Source organism: Cryptomeria japonica, chromosome 9 (genome assembly GCF_030272615.1).
Source record: "Cryptomeria japonica chromosome 9, Sugi_1.0, whole genome shotgun sequence".
In the NCBI taxonomy this organism is placed as follows: domain Eukaryota; kingdom Viridiplantae; phylum Streptophyta; class Pinopsida; order Cupressales; family Cupressaceae; genus Cryptomeria; species Cryptomeria japonica.
In genome coordinates, this window is record NC_081413.1 from 681,672,501 (window position 1) to 681,697,217 (window position 24,717).

General features: G+C 34.6%; 1 protein-coding gene across 1 annotated transcript; it reads right to left on the bottom strand.

The window, feature by feature from the left end:
- Nucleotides 1–21,297: 21,297 nt before the first annotated feature.
- On the bottom strand, nt 21,298–24,401 carry LOC131858138 (arogenate dehydrogenase 2, chloroplastic-like). The gene is made up of 7 exons (XM_059211176.1): nt 24,178–24,401; nt 23,841–24,044; nt 23,593–23,764; nt 22,429–22,596; nt 22,138–22,220; nt 21,774–21,843; nt 21,298–21,679 (listed from the first exon to the last, which is right to left on the bottom strand). Exons 1-7 carry the CDS (start codon nt 24,183–24,185, stop codon nt 21,425–21,427), a joined length of 960 nt encoding a protein of 319 aa, XP_059067159.1. The 5' UTR covers nt 24,186–24,401; the 3' UTR covers nt 21,298–21,424.
- Nucleotides 24,402–24,717: the final 316 nt, after the last annotated feature.

Genomic DNA, 24,717 nt, shown 5'->3' on the forward strand with positions numbered 1-24,717 from the left:
AATTTAAATTTACAAAAATATGAAACCACATAAAATATTCAAACACTCATTTATTAGACATCCACATATGTATTAGATTTTTCAAAATGCTACCAAACATCGTATTTGGGTAACTTGCGAAAATAACTTTATAAGCAAGCATACTCAAACTAAGTACAACAGGTAAGGCTAAACAATTACGACAAATTTGACATCTCTCATATACTTACAAATGAATGGTCAGTTCCAAAGGAAGTTGTTGCCCCATTCATCATCTCAACAAAATTCATCCCCACTTCCAACAATGTCAACAAAAATATAGAGTGATCATGTTGATGTGCAACCTAAGTCAACCAAGCCTCTAAAGCAACCAAAGAATTTAAAAAGGTACAAGATAATGAGTAGTCTAAAGAATAAGACGAGTTGCATGAGGAGGAAACAAAAGAAGAAGAAGCACCCTCGGGATGACAAAAGGGAACAACTACCTAAAGATGATAACAAAAAAGAGCATGAGGACAACAAAGAAGATGAACACTTGGAAGAGGAAGAGATTAATGATGAAGGGCCAGACCCTTCCAACTTGGTTCTACCTGATGAAGAACAACATAACCTAATCAGTTCAATAGAAGGGAAGGGAAAAGAAGATCATGTTAAGACAAGTGAAGTTCAAATTGGAGAGAATTTACCTCAAAAGATGCCCTTGCTGTAGAAAGATAAGACCCTTGAAAAGGAAGCCCCTATAGTGAATCCTTAGCAAGAACAACAACAAGAAACCCTTGTGAAAGAAAAACAGGTAGAGACACAAAAAGATGTGCCTCAAGACTCTCAACCTCCTCCAATTAGCCCCATCATGATTGAAGCTAGACTTGGAGAAAAAAAAAAGCAAGTGGTGGTCAAGACCATAAGCTTATAAGACATGACTATGGAGGTAGAAAATCCAAGGTCCATGAAGAGAACCAAAACCTTGTATTGTACTAGGACTAATGAGCTTGGGGAAAACATAGTGGAAATAGAAACCGCAATGGTGGACAAAGATGACAAGGCGCTTCCACTCATTGATTATCAACTCACATAGGTTAACCTGGGCAAGTACCCTAGAAGAGAAGATATTGCATCTTTTGAGAAAACAACTAGCGCCATTGTTTTGCGAATGCATATGGATCAAAAGAATTAGGAAGAGCTTAACCCAAGCTAAAGAAAAGAAGCATTTTGTTAAGGGTTTGATTACACCTCTTGCGTAGTAAGTTGTAATCCCAAATGTACCAAGACTAGTGGCAAAGTAGGAGATTGACACCATTTATGCTATTAAAGAGAAAGCCACCATGATGGACACTTGGGCCAATACGTGCTTAGATCAAATGCACATAATTTTGATTGGGGGATTGTAATATCTCCCCTTGTTCTAAAGTTTTAACTTTTTGATTGAGGGATATTTTATGACTTCTAATTTAATTGCTCTTTATTTATTTTCTTATGTTTCCATAATAGAAATATAATGCTAGAAATAAACTATGAATTGCAATTTAACTATTTTATTTTTAAATGATAAATTTCACAATTAAACCCTCGTGTACCATAATTAAAATACTTAAAAATAAACATACATGAATTGCCTAGCAATAGGTAATATAGTATTTACTTATAATATTTGTTGACCAGCTACAAGCAATAATTGATCAACCTTGGGTTTTCACATTTAGACTGGTGAATTGCATATAATAAATTCAAATATCCAAGTTTGAGCATGTGGAAGCTAGAATGAGGGTGTCTAGCTGGGAGAAGATGAAACATCCCTTTGCATCCTTGTTTGGTCCAAACTGTGCCCTAGGAAAGCCAAACACTTCCTCTCGAAACCCTCAAAGTGGTACAGCTAAAAGTTGCAATGATATTCCTCTTGAAATGTGTGTAATAACTATTCAAATATGCCCTTTAGAATGCTTTCAACTTGCGAATTAGTAATCCATGAATATATGCTTGAGTCCTCTGTCAAATTCTATGAAATTAAGGTCAACTGAAGCCCCTAAATGAAACCTCTTGAAATCAATGCTCTTGGATGATGTTCCACACCTACAAGCATTCAAACTCTTGGGAGTTTTTGTTCCCAGAAGCTTAAAATTCTCCAATTACAACAAATGCTTGCTCACAATTTCTCTAATTCTTCAAAAAGTAATCTTAATAATGAACGAGAAATTGATTATTTTTTAGCTTTTTTTATCTTCCTTAAAGGGCATGATTTTCTATGTACCTTTTTAATCATTAAAAAGCACATTGCATATTTGCTTTTTGATATAATTTAATATCTCCATGATGGGTGCCCAATTTAGCTAAAAAATTAGCTTTATTAAATTATTAAATGCCTTAGCATTTAATGCCCCTTTTAATAACCTTTTACTTCAATTTAATATTATTAAATTATTTAAATTTAATAATAATTAAATTAATCCTCCAATCATTAATATTAGCCAAAATAACAATGTACTAATTATTCTCCCAACTCTTGGAAGATCACCAAGGCATGCCAAATCATCTTAATGCCTTACTATAAATAGTATGGGCTTTATCATGTTGACGACTTACTAAAAATAGTGTTTGTCAAACTCTCTAAGAGATCAATAGAAGGCAATCCATGAACCAACTGGAGAACTAAAGTTGAGTTTGAGGCCAATTCCCCAAAAATAGCATTTACTATTAATAATAATATGTTAAACATAGGTCCAACTATTCAAGTTCTGAAACTGATGATGCTACATGTTAAAGCTGAGAGGAGACTAAAGTTATGGCCTGTTGCCAAAAATGGTAGTTATTATAAATAGTAACTACTAAAAATAGTAACTTACTATAAATAGTAACCACTAAAAATGGTAACTTACTCTAAATAGTAACTACTAAAAATAGTGTATGTCATACCTTCTTAAAGATCCATAGAAGACAATCCATGAACCAACTAGAGAATTGAACTTGAGTTTGAGGCCAATTCCCCCAAAATAACATTTACTATAAATACTAATATGCTAAACATAGGCCAGACTATTCAGGCTCTAAACTAAAGATGATGCATGCTAAAGCTGAGAGGAGGCTGAAGCCATGGCAAGCTGCCAAAAATGGCAGTGACTATAAATAGTAACTTACTAGAAATAGTAAGTCTCTCCACTGATCAATTAGTGTCAAAATTGACACTTACTACAAATAGTAAGTCTTAGACAAGTCCAAAATCGCCCCAAGAAGTATCATCCATCTCCACTAACCTGTTTCAACACACTTGCATCATCAAAATACACCCCTAACAATGTTGGCACCAATCAGGGGGCCAATACTAGTTGTACTACAAGAGGACCTAAAAATGAGGACATTACAAAGGTACCAAGCTTATGAGGATGCAAATAAATTAGAAGTACAAATAGAAAATTGTATAGATAAGTGGGCAAGAAATAAATGAAAATATAGTGAACAAATAGAGTTGTTGGAGAAAATAGAAAGAATGGATCCCAAAGAGTTAGGAAAACTCAAATATACTCAAAGATGAAGATGCTAATTTTGTGGATGGGTGTAAAGAAATTCATTCCAAAAAGATATTTTAGTTGAATATAGGGCAACTTTGTTGAAAGAACATCATAGTCTATTTCACTGCTACTTGGAATTTGAGAAGTACATCACAAAGCTAATAAGTCCTAACCTTTTTATAGCTAATTAATATAGGTTATACACTATAGATAAGGCGCTGACCACTTGGGAAAGGGAGTTGGGTAAAGAGCTCATTGTAGGTTAACGAGTCAATCAACAAGGTTGTGTCTATTTTGGCTCCAAACCGATCGAATTTGTTAGACTAACAAGACATGTTATGTATTCTTAGTCGTCGGATAGAAAATCTACGGTTGAAAATCGTGACTAACATCGCGTGTTAGTCGCATCGTACCACTTTTTGGAGCCAGAATAAACGCATACCAAACTACCACTCCACTAGATCTTACTTTATCTCAAGTTCGCCCTAAGAAAAATCAATACCTAACTTGCTAAGTGAATTCCCAATTCATTGATTAAATCAACACACTTCTCTATTCAACCCAACATACCATTTGGAGAATAAAGAATTAAAGAATCAAGAATATTCCCTTTTTAAATTTCAAACTCTTGACCACTTCAGCGTCTTCTAATGCCTATACTGCTTGAAATTTGCTTAACACTGCTCTAATGCATGTTCATCTGACCCATTAATCCATTCAGGTTTGAGCTTGATTGATTTTAAATCCTATTTGAGCTTGACCATTACCTTCTTGAGTTGTATATTTTCCATAGCTATGTTTTCAATAGCTCTCACATCAACATAGTCGTCCAACATTTGTCTATTTTGGCTCCAAAAAGTGGTACGACGTGACTAACACGTGATGTTAGTCACGATTTTTAACCGTAGTTTTTCCATCCAACGATAGAGAATGCATAACACGTCTTGTTAGTTTGATAGATTTGATCGTTTTGGAGCCAGAATAGACACAATTGGTAGTTTGCATGCTAGCAAAACTCCAAGTTAGGGTGTATTTTAGGCAAGTTCTCTCCTTTGGCTCTATAAATTTATAATTTTGGACCATTTGTAAGAGTTTGAAGGTTGAAGAGATGACTTAGATCCATATATAGTTGCTTCTTATTATTTGAACTTTCGATTTTCTTGGCATTCTATAATAGTTAAGTCATTTTAGAACTAGCAGAGTTGTACAAACAATGAATTCAAGGTAGTGTTTTGTTTTCAAGATGTTGAAGATAAATGAAGATGTCAATTCATGAATTCCACGGTTTTTCAATCGCTTCATGCATGTAATCAATATTTTTATGTCATTAATTTCTTAGTATTGTTTTGAAGAGATAGATTATACTTTAATGTATGGTATCATTAATTTTTGTTCCAACTTCTGCGTGAATATGGTAGTTGGAATTAAGAATAGACGTGTCTTTTAATTTGAAACGTTGCCCTCATTGATATTTAAAATTGTGTTATGAATTGATTGAAAATTAATGGTTTTCTATTATAATCTCTTTGATTAAAAATACACGGAATTGATAGAAATGGATATAGGTTACCATTCTTGCATTTCCTAATCACTTTTGCATTCTATTTCACAGCACTCATTAAGATAGGAGTAATTTAAGGAATCGTTCAAGTTTTTGGATTGTAAACTAGTAGGCCCCTTGAACAAATAGTCGCATTGACCACTTTGTTTGCATAGCATAGTTGTGACCCGACTTTTGATACCTTGGAAGATAGTAGATCTTAAGATATGCTATCTTTTGAAGAGACTTGGGTGAATTTACTAAACCTGTGTTGCATGTGTCAATTTTGCCATCAACACTCGCTATGTTTTATGCTTTAGCCAAAGATGGTCAATTGTAATAAGACAACCCTAGTGGAAATGAGTACCCTACTTTCTTCAAATCCCTACACTTTTTGTTAACCGACACCATTTGTATGCACAACTCAATTAAAATCAAATGATCAGATGATTACCTAGGTAGTTTGTAAGGATATTCATCAAAGCCATCTATTCTTAACCAAATTGAATGAAACAACTTTCAAATGTCTTAACCAAATTTGTAGCCTTTGGAGAAAACCTTTGTCCCAAATTAGTGTCATGGATGCATACCAATAAGTGCATAAATAAATATGAGGTCATGTAAAATTCTTACGTATTATGAAAAAATAGTAATTTAAGCATTGAAGGCTTTTGGATTTAACCATGTTTATCTTTTTGTTTTCTTTTTTCTTTTTTTTGCTTGGTAAGGGGCCAAAGCCATTAACACTTTTGATTGGAGCTATGAACTAGTGAGGCTACATTTTTTAGGGTCCTCATCCTCAAGGATGTTATCTTATATGATGAGGTATTAACACCTCCATTTTTTCTGCAATCTTCTCTCCTTATCACTATGTTCACCCTTATCACTCCATGCTCAACTTTTCGCTCCACTGCTTATCACTCCACTTATTCTCTTTATCACTTTGAAACTTCTCCTTGTCTCTCCATTTGAAAACCTTATCTCTCTGGAATCCACCAGCCAAGTCACCAATGCAGGAGGTGCTTCACCATGGTCGACATGATCAGCACAGGGGTCCAGTCACCAACACAAGGGGCACATCAACACATATGGCATGGTCAATGCAGGGGTCCAACAATCCAGTCACCAATGTGGGGGTACCATGGCAAACATATCTTGAGCGCACATTAAAACAACACAAATCACCCTACAATGTGGGGGTCCAACAGTTCAGTCACCAATGTGGGGGTACCATGGCAAACATATCCTGAGCGCACATTGAAACAACACAAATCACCCTACAATGTGGGGGTCCACCAATGTTTATCTTTTTGAGATAAACACAGTTATATCTAGAAGCCTTCAATACTTATTAACATGGATTGTGAAAACTTAATGTCTTTAATTACTAATTTGATTGTACAAATTATCACTAATCTATTTCCCCAATCCACATACTAAGATTCAAAAAGATAAACACGATTAAATCCAAAAGCCTTCAATACTTATTAACATGGATTGTGGAAACTTTATATCTTAAATTTTTTACAAATTATCACTAATCAATTTCTCTCAATCCACATGCTAAGATTCATAACCTGTGACAATAATAAACTAATACATTAAATATTCAAAAGAATTTGTCATTTCATCTCCATTAATCTTATGCATTAATGTTATGATGTCCTAGATATCCTCATTGAAAGGAGACTAAGTGAGGCCTTTGAGCACTTCGATTTTCACTTCCTTGGTCTTTTAAACCTGTAATTGGCAATACTTTTCAAGCATGTATCCTTTATTAAGCCGATAGGCTTTCCAGTGGGGGCATTTATGCCCGGAAAATTGTCAGTGCGTCGAATTCCTTGTTTCCCGTCAATGTTTTTTGCTATGCTTTTTTTATAGTTATCGGAAATTGTGTTTAATTTTGGCTGACAAGTTATCAGAAAGTGGATTTAATTTTGGCTGACAACAAAATTAAATCGTTTGCGTTCGGCATTAATGGTTTTGGACGACACAATTAATTCACTTGGCCTCGGCATTGATAGTTTCATCCATTTACAATGAAATATCTGTGTTTAGCCTGCAAAATGGTTTTCGATAGTTTCGTTCGCTTCCAGTGAAGAATATCTGCGTATTTCTATGGTTTTTTTTATTCCCTTGGCCTGGGCATTGATAGTTTTGGACAGTTTCATCTATTTGCAATGAAAAATATCTGTGTTTATCCTACAGAATAGTTTTGGATAGTTTCGTTCACTTGCAGTGAAGAATATCTGCGTTTAGCCTGCAGAGTGGAGAGTATTCAAAACATCCTTGCTATTTCTCTGGTTCTGTTATGTTTTTTAGAAGAGAAGAGGGCATTTAGAGGTTTGAGTTTCATCGATTACACTGTTATTTGCAGTTTGGTTTACCATTGTTGGGTATATTAGGATTGTGTTTAGTTTTCAGTGACTTTGCTGTGTGTTTTGGTTTTGGACAAGAAGAGGTTGTCCGAAGATTTCCTGCTATCTACAGTTGCCATTTAAACTTTTTCGAGTTAAGGTAACTTTTAATCTAATTTTGTCTACAATTTATTTCTTTCTAACTAGTGTTTAATGCTAGTTTTTGTCTTTCCATAGATTTTATGTTTGCAATCTCTGTGGAAAACAAGAAAGTGTCTGAAGGATCGAGCTGAAACCATTTTTCCCAGGTATGTAGCCCAGAGCCATCTAAAATTCCTAGAATTGTCGCTTAAAATTTTGAGTATTGGGAAACAAAGGGTTTTAAGGGAAACCACCAGAGAAGAGATGGGTGCTTTCATTTTGTTTATTCTCTGTTTAACATACATTTGGAGAGTATGCTTTGGTGTTTTTGAAACGTGATTCTGAAATTTTCGTAACAATTACAGCCATTTTGAGGATTTTTGAAATGGCTGTAATTGTTACGATTTTTTTTGAAATGGCTGTAATTATTACAAAAATTACAAATTAATTAATTCTGAAATTACAAATTGATTAATTCTGAAATTGTTACAATAAATAGTGGAAGATTTGTGGCTAATAAATTGATTAATCTTTCCTTAATTATTAATTTTTCTTTGATTGTTTAAACTATTATTTTAGATTCAAGTGTCATAAAAAGCGAACAAAGATACTAATGGCAATTTATGTTTGACTTAGGCTATTACTTAACTAGAAATTAGTGTGAATTCTTGGTTGATAAGAGATCCTGGGCTGCACCGTGATTCGAATCTTGTCCAACTATGGGATTATATTTTAATTTTATTGTAAAGTGGGTTCTTCTTCGTTTTTCCTTATGTGCCTACTTTTTTAGCTTTCTGGGTAGGTGATAAACCTAGTATTCACTTGTTAAAATGATCATCTAATCTCTCTAACTCCCATTGATACTCATGTGGTTTAAGAAAATGATTATATTTAATCCACCACGAGTAAGAAATCTATACTGTAAAGATATTATTTGCCTTTAGTTCTGATTACGGGCCTGTGCTAACGATTTTGATTTGCTGGCCAGTGCCATGATTATCGCAAAGGCATTTTTACTATTCGTTTTTTATTATGCCTATAGCCATACAACTGGATATAGAAATTATAAAAATACATACGTACCCATATCTGGAAATGGTGTGATATCGAATACAAATAGATATAAAAAAAAATTAAAACCCCCTAAGGCTGTTATAATATAGCTGGACACACATATCCAAGCAAAGAAGGTAAAGTATGTGTTACTAAAATATTAAATACTATCAATATTAGATATAGAACAACTTCTTGATTTCTATACTGTAGAAGATCAAACTTTTTGGGGTCCTCAACAAAATTCTGACTACATATTGTGAAACTATATGTCTTATATTTTGCATATTGTGAAACTGTATGTCTTAGTTCTAATTACGGGTCTGTGCTAACGATTTTGATTTGCTGGCTAGTGGCATGATTATTGCAAAGGCATTTTTACTGTTCATTTTTTATTATGTCTATAACCATACAATTGGATATAGAAATTATAAAAATACATACGTACCCATATCTGGACCATAGGTTGTTTGTCTTCATTACGAGACCAACAGATTTTGTAGTCCATATTTACATTTGCTTAAGGAATCAACATCTAAGCTATGTGTTTTGGCAAAAAAATATTTCTTTTCTTGTTATTTAATTTTGTTAATCTATATCTTAGATTAGTTACTCTTTTCAAACATTTGTTGGTCTATATGCTGGTTTCCATCCATTATGTAATTCTTTCGGTTTTTTTTAAATCTCCCCACTCCACTGTTCACAGAGGCATTAATTTAATTGTCTTATGTCCATAATGATAGCTATGCTCTATGTATTGTGAAACGCCCTTTGCTAAAGTAATGTTGTTCCTTTATAATGGTTTTTCTCATAACCTGCCCATCAAATGGCATGAGATTGACATTCTAAACTGCATATATGCTACCTTCTTCAAATAAATCTTTCTACATATACATCTATCTCTTTGCATACCCACACACACACACACACACACACACACATACATGTTAGTATATATACATATGTGCATATACATATACATATATACGTTACCATATTTAACTATCTGCACATGCACATGTGTAAAGATATACTATTCTAAACTACATATATGTGACCATTTACCTATTTATGTATTTATATATATATATATATATCTATGTAGGTACATATGCATGTGTGCATGTGCATATACATATATATCCTCCTCTATCTATGTATTTACATATGCACACATGTAATTGTATACTAATTTGAACTACATATATATCTAAATACATAAATAAGTATATCCATATATCCTTGCATTTATCTAAACAACCACATTTATATGTACCCTTGCATGAATGCACTGCACCATTTGTATGTGCCCTTGTATGCCATTTCTATACATATAAGTATGCAATCACACCCGTATACACCCTTCCACAACCAAACTTTGCCGAGGTGTCCCCCTTCTCATTAGGCCATCCATACAATAGAATTCCCTCCATCTTCAATCGACGGAGGAGGGTGGAGAACCATTGGAAGGGAATTGGGGTTCTACCGATTGAAGACTCTTCACTGCATTTCAGATTGTTGCATCAGAAATAAGCTTCCACCCAAACATGCCGCACATTCAATAGCCCTCCACCTGTTTTTTCCCCTTTATTGCTTCTCACTCTAACTCACCACCATTCTTGTATTTCTCTCAAATATCCGAAGAGCCTACTACACAAATATCTGATTTGAAAAAAGCTAGAAAGAGAGAACAAAATAGGCTTTACTATGCAAAACATAGAGAAGAAATTTCTATAAAGCGGCGATACAAACGCCTTAATCAAAACATGGATTCCAATACTTTGCAGCCATTGCCAAATATGGTTGCAACCCACTCTACAGGTATTCCCATACCTCAAATATTATCAAGCTCATCTGCAACCTACCCTTCAGATATGCTCCAGCCACATTCAACAATGCTCGCCCAATCAGTCGCACAATATGAACAACCCTGCAAGCAACCTTTGCCAATTGATCAGCGGACAAATACAACTTTTATTGCTACATCAACACCGATCTCAGATTGTTTTAGATCTTCTGAGTTTACACATGCATTGGCTTCTTTCCGAACAAGAATAGATAGCTTGTCACATCTACACTTATGTACAATCTGCAAAGAAAAGTATGTTGGTATGCATGTCAAATTAACTCAACCTGAGGTCATTTGCTCAAGATGCTATAACGAAAAGGGTGTTCACCGATTCTCTATTGCAAACAATATGAATCTTGGCGAACAACCCATCGTTTTAAAACAACTTTCACAGGTTGAAGAAATTCTTATAGCAAGGATAGCTCCTGTTTTGCAAGTTAGCCATGCCAGGGGTGGTCAATACAAATATATAGGACACACCATTACTTTCCCACAAGACATTTTAGAAACAGCAACTACTTTGCCACACAAATTCCAACATTTGGAGATTGTGATTATTTGAAGGACAAATCTCGAAGGGAAAAAATATGAGTGTTATGTAAACAGGTTCAATGTTATGGACGCATTGAATTACAAAATTCAACATGACCATTACTACAGTGATGTTATCATTGACGTTGCAGCTGCTGAATTATTGCCACTAACATCTACCAATATGTCTAATTTTTTGCATACCCTCCCAAATTGCATTGATCCTCAGCCTCCTTCACCAACACAAAACCCACTCTATAATGTTGATGAAGTTGAATTGGAGACCACATCATCATTCATTCCAAAGTTGCCATGTTCAACCGCTGAACTAGATGTCATTATAAAGATATTGCACCTAGATAAGGATGATCAAAATGTTGCAGCTTGGCCTGAAATAAGTTGCTCACCCATTAATGAATACAACACTGAAGGCTTGTTCACTATGGCTTTCCCAACATTATTCCCAAATGGATCTGCACTAACCCTGCAACCAAGGATAAAACATGTTCATTTGCATGAATATGCTTTACACTTGATAAGATATCATGACCAAAGATTTGAACAACATGTTAGGTTCAGATATTATCTTTATAATCTAATAATGAGACACCATTCCCAGCAATCAGCTTCAGTTTTCCTACGCACCAACTTAGAAGACTCCTTCCCAACTACGTTGCAAGCTTTATGTGAACAGTTACAGGCTACACCTTCTGATCAATTGCCAAACCAATTAATGCATTTTGTAGATTCATTGCGAGGCACTAGAGCTTATTGGAATAGATCGCGTAGGGACCTCACTACAATGGTACACCAATTGGGAGCACCTACATTGTTCTTCACATTGAGTGCAACTAATACAAAATGGCTAGAACTACATAAATTGTTTCCAGCCAACTCCTCTTCAGACCACCAGTCCGCAAAGAAAAAATTTATAGAAAACCTTGTCCACAATCCACATGTTACAGCATTGTTCTTACATTTTAGATTCACAATATTTCGTGAGGAGATTATTCACAAAGTTTTCGAATCGAAAGACCATTGGTACAGGTATGAATGGCAAAATCATGGCTCTGCACATATACATGGCTTTTTGTGGTTGTCGAATGCAACTAATATGGACAATATAGACTGGTCTAACTATGATGATGTGCAATCAGCTAAGTCCTTTTTTGATAGGTATGTTACAGCATGGAATCCTCGCAACCAACTTGCCCAAGAGAATAGACTGCACACTACTTCATTGTTTGATCCATGCATGGCTGATACAAACCAAATTCTATCTACTGACCCTTTCTCTGATTATGAAGAACTCATCAATGTTGTTCAACGACATACAAAATGCTCTACTCATACTTGCTTAAAAAAAAAGGCCTAGCCCTCCATTGTCAATACGGAGCTCCTTGGCCCGAGAAAGATTTTTCAACGCTGATTATTGATGCTGACCGCAAGCCATGTTATCAACCAACAAGAAATGAAAGTCGTTTAAATATTCACAGCCCACTTATGCTGGCAATATGGCATGCAAATGTTGATTGCCAACCTGTTTGTTCCAAAATGGTTGTTCTACAATATATCTCCAAATATGCTTCAAAAATATAACATAAATCAGAAGGCTATGTTGACATGCTAAAGAAAATAGTTGCTACAACTAATACTCAAGATACCATCTTGCTAGCATACCAAAAATTCATGATGGGAATAGTTGTTGATTGAGACATCAGCGCACAAGAAACTTGCCATATGTTGCAAAAGCTACCATTGATCAGTTGTAGCCATCATTTTGCCTCCCTTAATGTTAGCAGGAAGGTCCTCCACCGTATTACTAATCAAAATGAAAATTTTGAACTCTGCAACTCTTATATTTATGCTTATATGGAAAGGCCTATTGAATTGGAAAAAGTCTCACTAATACAATCAACACAATAGTTTTCATACAATAGCCAACGTAAGAAGCATAAATGGCAAAAACTGCAAAAACAAGCAATTGTCAATGTTTACCCACAATTTAAAAGCTCTCCAAATGAGGATGATGACAACTTTGAAGCCTATTGTTGGAGTGAGTTGCTCTTGTACAAACCCTTTCGTCATATTCCTATAGATATAGGTGCATCAACAGACCAAATCATTGCAAATTGGAAGCTATTGTACATGGATGGTTACTCACATTGGCATATTTATGGAATAGAACAAGAATGCACAACAGAGAATGATGAAGACTCTGATAATAATGATTTCTTACATTCACACAATGAAGACCAATATGAATGGGAGTACCTTTCACAAATGGGCGCTTCTAACAAAATCACCATCAATGATCTCCAAATGTTGGGCAAACACGATTATGATATTAAATTTGATTGGACTAAACCTCATCCCACTGATCCAATTCATCATACTGCTGTTAACTTCATTTCCACAGATAAAATAAATTGCCAGCCTACCCTTCTCCAACCACCTCCTTCTGCCTCTGATGCATTCCCTTTGGCAGCAAAACAAAAACTTGCACTTGACCTTATTCTTACCCATTACACATCTCATCAAACCATCCCACCTCTTCGTATGATTATACAAGGGACTGCAGGCATTGGCAAATCATATTTGATACAATGCATTAGAAAAAAACTTAACCTTTCCACTAATCTAGAGCACAATCCTTTGTTTGTACTTGCCCCCACTGGCGTATCTGCATATAATATCCAAGCAACAACAATCCATGCTGCCCTGTGCATCCTTCTTAGAAATATGCAGCCTTTAACAGGCCAATCTTTAATGTTCTTCCAAGAACAATATAAACAATTACAATATATTCTAATTGATGAAATGAGATTTTTGGGTCCTAAATTGCTTTTAAAAATTGACAGTAGATTACGTCAAGCATTCCCTCGCCAACAACACGGACCCTTTGGAGGTATCTCACTAATCCTTGTAGGTGACATTGGCCAACTACCTCCTATCATGGACAAGCCTTTGTATGCATCACATTCTACAACCCTAGCATTGTGGTGCTCTTTCCAAACTATGGTTACCTTATATACAAGTTTCCGACAGCAAGGTACCTCAAATATCCAACAACAATTTCATGCAATCTTGCAAAACATTAGAAATCCAGTGCACTCCAAACAGATTGGGAAGCTCTTATGTCTCGATCCTCCACTAAACTAGTTGTTGATGATAACACACACTTTGACTGTTCAAATCATTTATTTGCAACAAACGCATCAGCCAAACACCACAATACTAAAATGTTAAAACAATTGCACTTGCCTGTTGCACGATGTCTTGCCCAAGTTCCAAGGCAAACTAACATTGCATATGATAATGATGAACAACTCCCTTTAGAAATACTCCTCTCCCTCAATGAACAAGTAATGTTAATTGCTAATCTATGGATACAAGTTGGCTTGTCAATGGCTCTTAGGACAAATCAAATCCATTGTCTATGATACAAATTCTAAACCTCCCGACTTGCCAAAGTACGTAGTTGTTGAGTTCAAAAATTATACTAGACCTCATTGGGACAATGCAAATCCTAAATTTGTGCCTATGGCTCCTATTACTCGAGGTAGCCGCACTTAGCTCCCCCTTGCAATGGCTTGGGCTCTAACTATTCACAAATCCCAAGGCCTCACTTTGGACAAAGCAACGGTAGATATTGGAAAGACTGAAAAACAGGGGCTCACCTTCACTGCAATCTCACGAGTAAAATCACTTCAAGATCTAAGAATAGACCCACCTTTCACTTTTGAAAGGTACTCAAAATTACAAAGCAATGCTTATACAACTATCAGGAAGAAAGAAGAAAACAGATTGGCCACTCTCTCTAATCAAATTTTTGCATCGCACCCCGATCGTCCACTCTAATCAACAACAACATCAGGCATGCCACTCCACACTTTCACTTGCACTCCACTCTTTTCCTTTTAAATTTCTGCACTCCCTTCATTTTTAATATGCATTTGATAAATAACATCACTTCTTTTCTTGCAGGGGCCATTTTACGTATTGTTCCACTGCTTGTTGTTCATACATACACCCCCATTGAAGGCTTTTCTGCCTCCACCTGCACTTTCTACACACAACAACATTCAAGCTTTGCCTTACATCATCGAGTGTTCCAACAATTTGGTATGCTACCTTCTCTTTGCATGCTCATTTCACATTTAATGATTTTACCACCCACATTCCCCATTACGTCCCTACAAAAGGTATTGCTATCTATTTCTATTAGGCTGTCCATTCTGGTTTAATGATTTTTAGTTTATTCTTCTTTTCACCTGTAAGAAATAATTTAATACAAAGTGCCCATGATTACATTTTCCTGCACTGAGAATTACAACATTATTCTCCTCCTCTGCCACTCCATTCATTGGAGCAAAATTAGGTACGTACAATTTTGAACTTTTTTTGTTATGGAGATGTTGTATCACCTATTCTAATATCTACAAATACTGTGAGTACATTCCTTCCTATTTTATTTAGATCCAACAAATTTCTTTGTAAGCTTGTAGAATGTCCCACCTACGATCTTTAACCTTGTCTATTTGCTATTAGGGACAGGAGCTAAAGAAACATATTAGAGTTGCTTCATATACACAATGCAACTCAAAAGCATAGCGGGTAATCGGATTCAAACCTATATCATCACTAATCTTCTTGTATTCGTTTGTATGTTCACTACCCAAGCATTGTTATCAATTCAAGCTAATTTTCTACTCTTTAACATCATTAAACTTGTCTTCGATGCATTTATGTTGATGCTTCACTTTCACAAGCTATATTATTTGATGTCTTTTCTACTTCTAAATACCCTTTCAACATTTCATGTGTTTACTACTCTTTCACTCACTCCCCTCTGACAATTCATCCCCCAATTCCACTCTCTACAATGTCTCACCAATGATCTCTACTTGCTTTGCCTTTTATTAGGGAGACAAGCTAAACAGACAGATTGAACCTCATTCACCTATACAATGCAACTAAAAAAAAATGGCAGGTAATGACACTAAAACATATACCATCACTAATCTTCCTATATTTGTTTATATGTTCACTGCCTAAGCACTGTTACAGGTTCATGTGGCTCTTTTCTCCAATGCCATATACACTATTGTAGCACTTAAATTTTGAACAGCATACAAACACTAAAAAGGTAACGACTACTCATTTTTAACTCTTTCCTGTTTTGTTTACATCATTTTTCATTACTTTTCTCTTTCTTTTATTCATTTTCTTCAACACGGATGTTTCATTTTCTAAGTACAGCTCATCCTAAATTTTATTTCCATTTTTTTTAGAAACATTTTTTCATAAATTAACACTAACATTGCATGCCTCTTTCACATCAAGCTTGGTTGTCATTGAATAGATCTTTCGTTGTTTTCTATTACCTTCTCTGCTATGCTCATTCTACTAAGAGAACCTTATAAAACAACGATCCAACTGTACTAGGTATGTTTAACTCACTCTCCACTCTTTACTGTTCTTTGCATCTGTTTTAACAACATTTGATTCTTCACTTCACAATTTTACATACTCATTTCTAACTTGCACTCACTTTTTAAAAATTGGCCATATTTGAGACTCATACATTTACAAAAGCTCGTTATTTATGTCCTTTATCTTGCACAAATAACTGTCAACAAAAAAACAAGGTACTTATACTATCTTTTGCTTCCATTTAAAAAGTGACTAGTTTTATTTACTTCTATCCTCTTCATCCTAATTCTTTCTGCAACTTATCAAACTGTTTTATTCTAATGCCACCCTTTGCAATGCAGCACCAGCTCTTTTGGTTTAATAGAAAAAGTTCATCATTGCATTTCTTGTAGTTGGATAACTGAATTTTGGCTGGATCAAAATTAGGTACATAAAAATTTCAACTTTTTAGGTTCTACAGATCTTGTATGAATTACTGTAATCTCTGCAAATAGTGAACGCATATTCCTGGTTGTTTAATTCGCGTCCAACCATGTTCTATATAGGCTTATAAAATATCTTGCCGATGTTGTTTGAGCTAGTCTGTTTGCTATTACAGAGAGAAGCTAAACAAACAGATTGAAACTGCTTCATATATATAGTGCAACTAAAAAACCCAAGCAGGTAACATTACATTAAAGTATATTTACTTCTCATTTTCAATTATCTCATCCACACAACTATAAAACTTTTAGCGTTTATCAGAATTTCTAAGTTATGTTCTTACTTTTGATTTCCAGAATTTCATTAATGCCTCATACATCGCTTTGGTTCTCTAATTCCGAAATCATTTCTTCTACAAAATAGAGTCATTTTACCCAAGGTAAGCAAGATTAAACTAAACCTCTTCTCTACAAGTTAAAATATTCATTCTTTCTCAATCTATCATCTGTAATTTTTATGTACAATTTATTGCACACTCTTACTCACTTCGTTTGGTTACTACCACCTGTGGGATTCATTCTTCACAACTCTTTCAGTGTCTATAAGCCTTTTAAAGTTTCTTATTCGACAACTTGTAATAACAGATTAATACAATATATCTTACACCATCACCTACAATAATGTTTCAAAAATATGTTCGCAGTTCAGTTTTACTGCATATAATGTTGGATATTTTATCTACTTCTACATTCTCTTGCAACATTATACATTCGTATCTGTTATGAAGTCTTAATAAAGTGCTTATAGATGGTCCATGTAACTTGGCTATTAACATGTCATCCGTGCTCTTGATCTTCCTTTATTGGGTCTATAATATTTAATACAATCCATTACTAAATCAATTAACTGAGTGGAAACTAAGAATTTCTTGGCAAGATCTAGTCCGCTTTGAAAAATGGCTTTGATCATTGGTGCTCTAGGGTTTTTGCCCATGTGTACCCAAAATTCCTCTAGATTAATATGCCCTAATTTATTATCACCCACTTTTGAAAGAAAATTCTACAAAGGTTGATTCCCTCTTGGATCCTTGGTAAGCATACTTCATTCTTGGTATTTAAAGTTTTGTAGGTTCTCGTTGTATAAATAGGATTGGCAGAGAACAATTTGGGTGACATGACAAAAAAACCTAGGGTATGATGCAACTGATTAAAAAACGCTATAGAGAAACCAATTTGATTCAACAATGGACAAGTTTGCTTACCTGGAAGTGTCTTGAAGGGATTGTTAGAGAATGGTCGTAATGAAGCTAGGCTCCACAGTGCATGTATAATGGCTCTTTTACACGAGATGTTGGTGTTTCACTCAAATGGAGGAGATGGAGAGATTTTATAATATTGTGGTCTCTTCAAATTTTACAAAGGGTAGGATATATACGTCTTGTTTGTAGTGCAGTTAGGTACTTCCGGCAAGGAGTACGAGGTAGTCCCATCTTTCTCTAACCTCTTTCAAGTCTTAGAAAGGCTTATCCTAGTCCCATCTTTCTCTAACCTCTTTCAAGTCTTAGAAAGGCTTATCCAAGGTAGAACAGGAATTGGGAACAAATTGAGAGTTTCACCAGTTTTGAGAGCCACTATTTCCTATGTCCTTTTTATTTTTCTTTCTTTGAGTCTTTTCGGTCTTTGCAACCCACTTTTTAAACAATAAGTCCATTAAGAATTTGATTTTTTTTTTTTGTTGGTAATTTATGAAAATATTGAGAACTATCATCTTCGAGGACTCATTGGAAGTTCTTATGGTTCTAGGGTTGGAAGTTCTTATGGTTCTAGGAACTAAGGGGTTTCTCCATTCATAGTTTTCTTATTTCATCTTTTGATGATATCTAATGTCAAGGTCTCCTATTATAAACTTTTGAACAAATTACTTCTTTATTGTCTTTGTGAGAACTTTGAATTCTATTGAGAACTAAACTTGATATTGGAACAAATCAAAGGTTTACATGGTTCTTGAAACCTATGATCTTTTTGATCCCTTCTTTGCTTCTTCATTTGTTTCTTTTTCACTTTTAATTTTTAACTTTTAATCTATTGAAATTTTCTCGTTCTACTCTATAACTTCCCTTACACAAACCAAATTATACTCTTGTTGAGGACAAACAAGAAACTAGGAACTGCATTGAAAATTTGAGGAGTTCTTGGAAACTATTATTTCGTCAATTTTTCTTCACCAACCTTTAAACTTTTGAAGATGATTTCAATCTGTTAGTGACAAAATTCAGAACCAGGAGTTCCTATGGTTATATGAATTTGTAGGACTCCTAATACTTTGAATGACTTTTTGTTGTTATTAGGGAATAAAGTGTGAACAAGAACTTATCAATTTTTTTTGAAGTTCTTGGAACCAACAATATCTTCAAAAAGGAAGAAACACTAAAAGCTTTACAAGTGAGACATGAAAAGCTCTTGTCAATCCACAAGTTCTTAAGAAATTGAAAACTTTCAACAAAATTGTTTCTTGATGGATCAAGAGCCTCTAATAGGGGAGTTTGATTCAAACTCAAAACCTCTAACAAGAGAGTTCCAAGTAAATATAAAAGCCATGAACTCACTCAAAAACTTGAAGCATTATTTGGAGGCTTGGGCTAGGCCATTAGAGAGATAAATTTTGAGAAAAAGGGAGGCCTCGAGAGGATAGAATGACTCTTAAACACCATTTTTTAAATAGATAAGGAATTGAAAACTTTAACCAAGTGTTAGGGCAACACAACTATACAATTTAGGTGCCTATGTGATTATATGATTACATACTTGCATGGTTAAATTACATTCCTTTCAAATACAACTAGTTAATTTTTTAGGCAATATCATTATTGTTCCTATGTTTGGATATGCAAATGATTTTAGGATCTCATGCAAACTCATCTTATGGAGAAGACATAAATAGAAGGCAAACACAAATGATCACATACTCACATGGTCCATTACTATTTATAGACTCCATGCTGATATATGTCTAAAATATTTACTTTACATGAATCTTTTTCATGCTACATACTTTTACATTCATGATCATTTTAGTATTCACATGCACTTCAAAGAGGGGGCAAAATGTAATGGTGTAATTTACATATCCATGTTATTTTCCATTTAATTTTGCGACTATTTTGAAATAGTGATTTCATATATACATATTGTAAATGACATAATTTTGTGCAAAGTTGGGTCCCTTGTCCTACATAATTTGCGTACCTCATTATTTTGAGAGGCATCTACAATGACATCAAAATGTTCGTAAACAAAAATCCATTTTTGAAACAATTTGACATGTAAATGATAAGTAAATGCATGGAATATGCCATGTCTTAGTTTTGTGGAGCTGTTATTTTATTACTCCAAATAAAATAGAACCCTCACCACTTGTCTCTAACTAGATTCACAGCTTTTTGCATGTAGGACTTTGATGGATTTGTATTCTTGGTGTTTAGTATTTTATAGAACATTTATTTTAAAGATGATTATCTTCTATTATAAGATATCTCTCGGCATATTTTACATATACTTTTTAAATATAGGTATACTAGTTATATATATTTCTATATACGGACTATTATTCCCGTTTACATGTTCTCACTCCTTTATAGATTCACCCTATCCACTTGTTATCAGGCATATACTTGCACTAACTTCTATATACATGTTAACCACCAAGATGTAGCACCTTTTCTAAGGATGTTTGCAATTATAAGGTCATTCTTGTGGTCATGCACTCATCCTACCCAAAATTAATTTTTTTTATTGACTTCCTCTAGTTATTCTTCATACTTAGAACAAGTTAAACACAAGTTTGTGTGATATGTTGATATGTCCTTGCATTTAAAGATATTCAAACCATTCATACTAATCTCATGTATTAACTTGAGAGCTATATTTGCATATCACTTGCATTAAACACTTCAATTGTTGCCCTATTTTTACATAAGCATTCTAGAAGCATCTACATGACCAAAGTTTATTGTATTTGACCATTGTTTAGTTTCCAAGGGTTGATTTGGGGGCACTTACTCTTTGTGACTAATCAATAGCTATTAAAGGTATTTATAAATCCTACCATCCCAAGATATTAAGAAACATAAAAAGAAATCATAGACAAGTAGGGAACAAAAGAACAAAGATCGACAAAATATATAGATCAAATTAGCAACTGTGGAATAGTTTGAGACCATTAAACTCATCTCTAAATACAGTCAACAAAAAATTATAAGGCCACTGCCAATCTGTTATCTATTTATCATCTTAATACTCATTTATTCATTTTTTAAATAGTGTTTGGTATACTTTTTAGCATGACCGTCCTACGTGAAAGGCTTCCAGAGCTATGAACCAGTAAAGACACAAGCCTGTGATCACAATGCCCCAACAGAAATTTGAACGTTGGTGGCCACAACACCACCACCACCACTTAACCAATACACTATGAAAAAAAACTCTAATCTACATTAATTTTTCTGATATATATACTTCTTTAACTTTAATTTACAAATAGTAAATATTAAACTGTAGAAAACTTAACCAAATATAATGTTTAGTAGTTTTATATGATAAACTGCCTCCAAGTCGAACTATGTCTGAATTTTACTTTTTTCAGCCCCTTTGAGAGAATTGGCGTCCATGGTAGAAGAGGCAGGAGGACTAGGTGCAGAGCCAGGGACTCGGTGTACAAGCTGCTTGCTAATCATACCGTGCAATCTTCCCAATAGATCATTTTTCACAGTGTCAAATGCTCGTTCAAGTTTCTCCATCTGTTCCATACTATTGGCATTGCATAGGAACAATCCATTATACAGATCCATGCTATGCCCGGACATAGTCTCAGTCTAAACACATTAAAAAAAGGTTTATATATACATAGAAGTAGGTAAAATCTAAAAACTGATTAGGATTTTTTAAAACAAACAAATCTACACTTACCAAATGTCTGAGTGTCTCATAACTTTTTGTGTCAATGGGTGTGGGCTCCAAGTTCATAAGTGACAAGATCCTGCGGAAAATCACAGAATACTGTTAAAGCCAATGGTATGGAAATGGAGTCCAAGGGAGTTGTATAATAGTGATTAAATATGTATAAATAATAAAAAAGTGATTCCCTTTTATTAATTCTCACATTTAATTAAAGCAGCTTAATGTCACAGTGTTGGGATCAGGATTTGTTCATCATTAAAACCCATTCAAGACTTTAATAATTATAAATGACAGTAAAAATCTAAATCTTTAATGTTCCCAACTATCTCCGGAGACATACAAGATTCTGTATGCAATTGAAAGTTGAACTAACCTTCCCACAGTATGAGTCAAAAACTGAGTTTCTGCAGCATAACGGTCATGTTCTGTGCATGACATCTCCACCATTTTACACCCCTGCTAACAAGTAGATTTCAAGACTTCCAGCTTCCACAATGGATAAGGTTGAGAATTCAGATTTCAGGAAAACTTGTGTCCACATTATTTAAAAAAACATATTGTAGTTTTCATCATTTTGAGTAATTTATTTAAAATATTTCAATTTCAAACTTTGCCATGTTTGATGTCAAACATATGCAGAAACTGAAGGACTGATAGCCCTTACCTCAGATTCAAATATTGAGAGAAAATCATTGCACTTTTGTGCACAGCTGCCCTCTTTGCCAACGCGGACTTTATCATAGACAAAGCGAAGACCTGCCCAACTGTCTTTGCCGCTCTCTGGTCCAAACATTGGATGAGTACATAGAATTTCACATTGCTCAGGCAAAACCTGCAATAATAATTAGCTTTCAGGAAATTTAATGTACCTTTAAAGATTCATAAATAATTAAGCAGTCAATTTGTATAAAATGGCAAGGACTCTCCTATTGTAAAGGGAAGTGGCTCATGATTGTAAAGAGGGAAGGGGCCCATAAAAAGACCTACATAAAATTTTCTAATTTCAATCATTGCAAGTGTCAGAAATTTTTTCAGGAAATTGCCAGAGCGGTCTTTATTGGCAGAAGATTTTAGCAACTGGGGCAATGAAAGCAGAAGAATCTATAACAAAACAAGGGTCTAAAAGAATGAACCCGAAAAAAGCAGCAAGAAAGAAAAATAGGGCATACAAAACTCTGTTAAACCCTAAAAAGATGACCTGCAGATTTAATTGGATGCTGGGTTTTTATAGTGAAGGCTTCTGTTCAAACAGCTTATAAACCAAGTTATATGTTGATGTTCAATTATACAAAATTTCAATTTAATTTTGTTTTGTTATGACATATCCTAAACAATCCAAGAGTTTAAACATCTGGAGTGCTAAAATTATGTATTAAAGATATTAAAAATAGGAAAGAATCAATGGATCTTTGGTCTGCTGGTAAAGTTGAAAGGTTTTTAATGAGCTTATCAGGGATCATCAGATCCTTGAGTACAAGGTTCCAACATCATAAGAGTTAGGAGATGATGTCCAAGTGGTAAATTTGACAGAATGGATACTTCTCTGTCCTTGATTCATATTTCAGTCTAAGACTTGTGCTCCCCTTTCAGCCTAAGACTCATGCTCCCCTATTAGATAGCTAAAAAACTAAGACTCATGCTCCCCTATTAGATAGCTTAAAAACTACTTTGTAGATGAAAAATCTTTCATAATTAAAAAAAAAAATCTCAAATAAAAAAACCACAATAAGAAATAAGAAATGACTATCCTTCTTAGAATGCACCAAAATTAGAAATACAAATAAATTTACCAAGAAAAAATCTGCTCTCCGGGATGTAACTTATTTACCTCCAAGAATAGATTTCTTGGAAACTCTTTGACAGAGAGCACATCTACAAAGAGAGTGTTAGTAATGTAGAGCTCCTCCAATGGAAGAGAACGCAGGGTGGATTCCATGGCCAGAATGGTTGTGCACACCATTATCACATCCGGACGCTCTTTGCAGAACTCTTGGGGATCCCTGCACTCACCACATCCTTCTCAAATGAGCATACCAAAAAATCTCGGCAGAAGAAGAGGCAAGAAGAATTAATTACCTGAAGAATGTGACTCCCAGAGCCTGGCAAATATCAGAGTAGTCAGAGCGTGAAGTAGCAATAAGGGTATGGCCCTGCCTGCTCATTGTCTTGGCCAGAAATTGCCCAAATTTCCCAAATCCCACAATGCCGATCTTCAAAACATGGGAAGGAAAAGTAGTTTGTTTTGTGACATCATTGGGCTCGGACGCCATTGAACAAATCCTTTCAAAATCACAGTGATAAACAGTATCAGAAGATAGATGGGTTTTGCATGTGTTTAAGCGAGTCAAAATCTAGTGCTTTTTAAAGTGAACGCGGAGCCAAATCGACCACAAATATTCCAAGTTCCACAAACCTGGGCATTAGATAAGTTCAAACTTTAGACGAAACCTAGGGCTTACGAGGCACCGTGTCATCCTGTCCAGGGCCAAGAAGAATTGCATTAGGACTCGCCAAAGAACGGATCAGATTGAAGCGTAGGCGCTTGAATTGACACTTCAAATATCTCATGTAAAATGCTTGGGTTCAAAATTTCTCTTCATCTTGTGCAGGTGGCGTCTTGTTTTTAATTGCTTCTTATATGTGAATTATTGCTTCTTATATGTGAATTCTTATGCTATTCCGTGAGTGTGTTTTTTCAGCTTTGGACAGAGTCTCACAGCCCCCTATAGAACTAGAATACGGGTACCGTAAGCATTATATCTAATTTTGTGATTTAGACATATTCTAAAAGGTATATTGAATTTTAAAAAGGTATATTGGATTTTAACAACATTTTGTCTTTATATGTAACTTTAACTGTTTATAGTTATCAATATGTTAGGCAATACTATCGTAATGAGTTTTTTGATTTTCCAGTTAACTAGTTATTAAAAATAATAATTTGAACCAATCA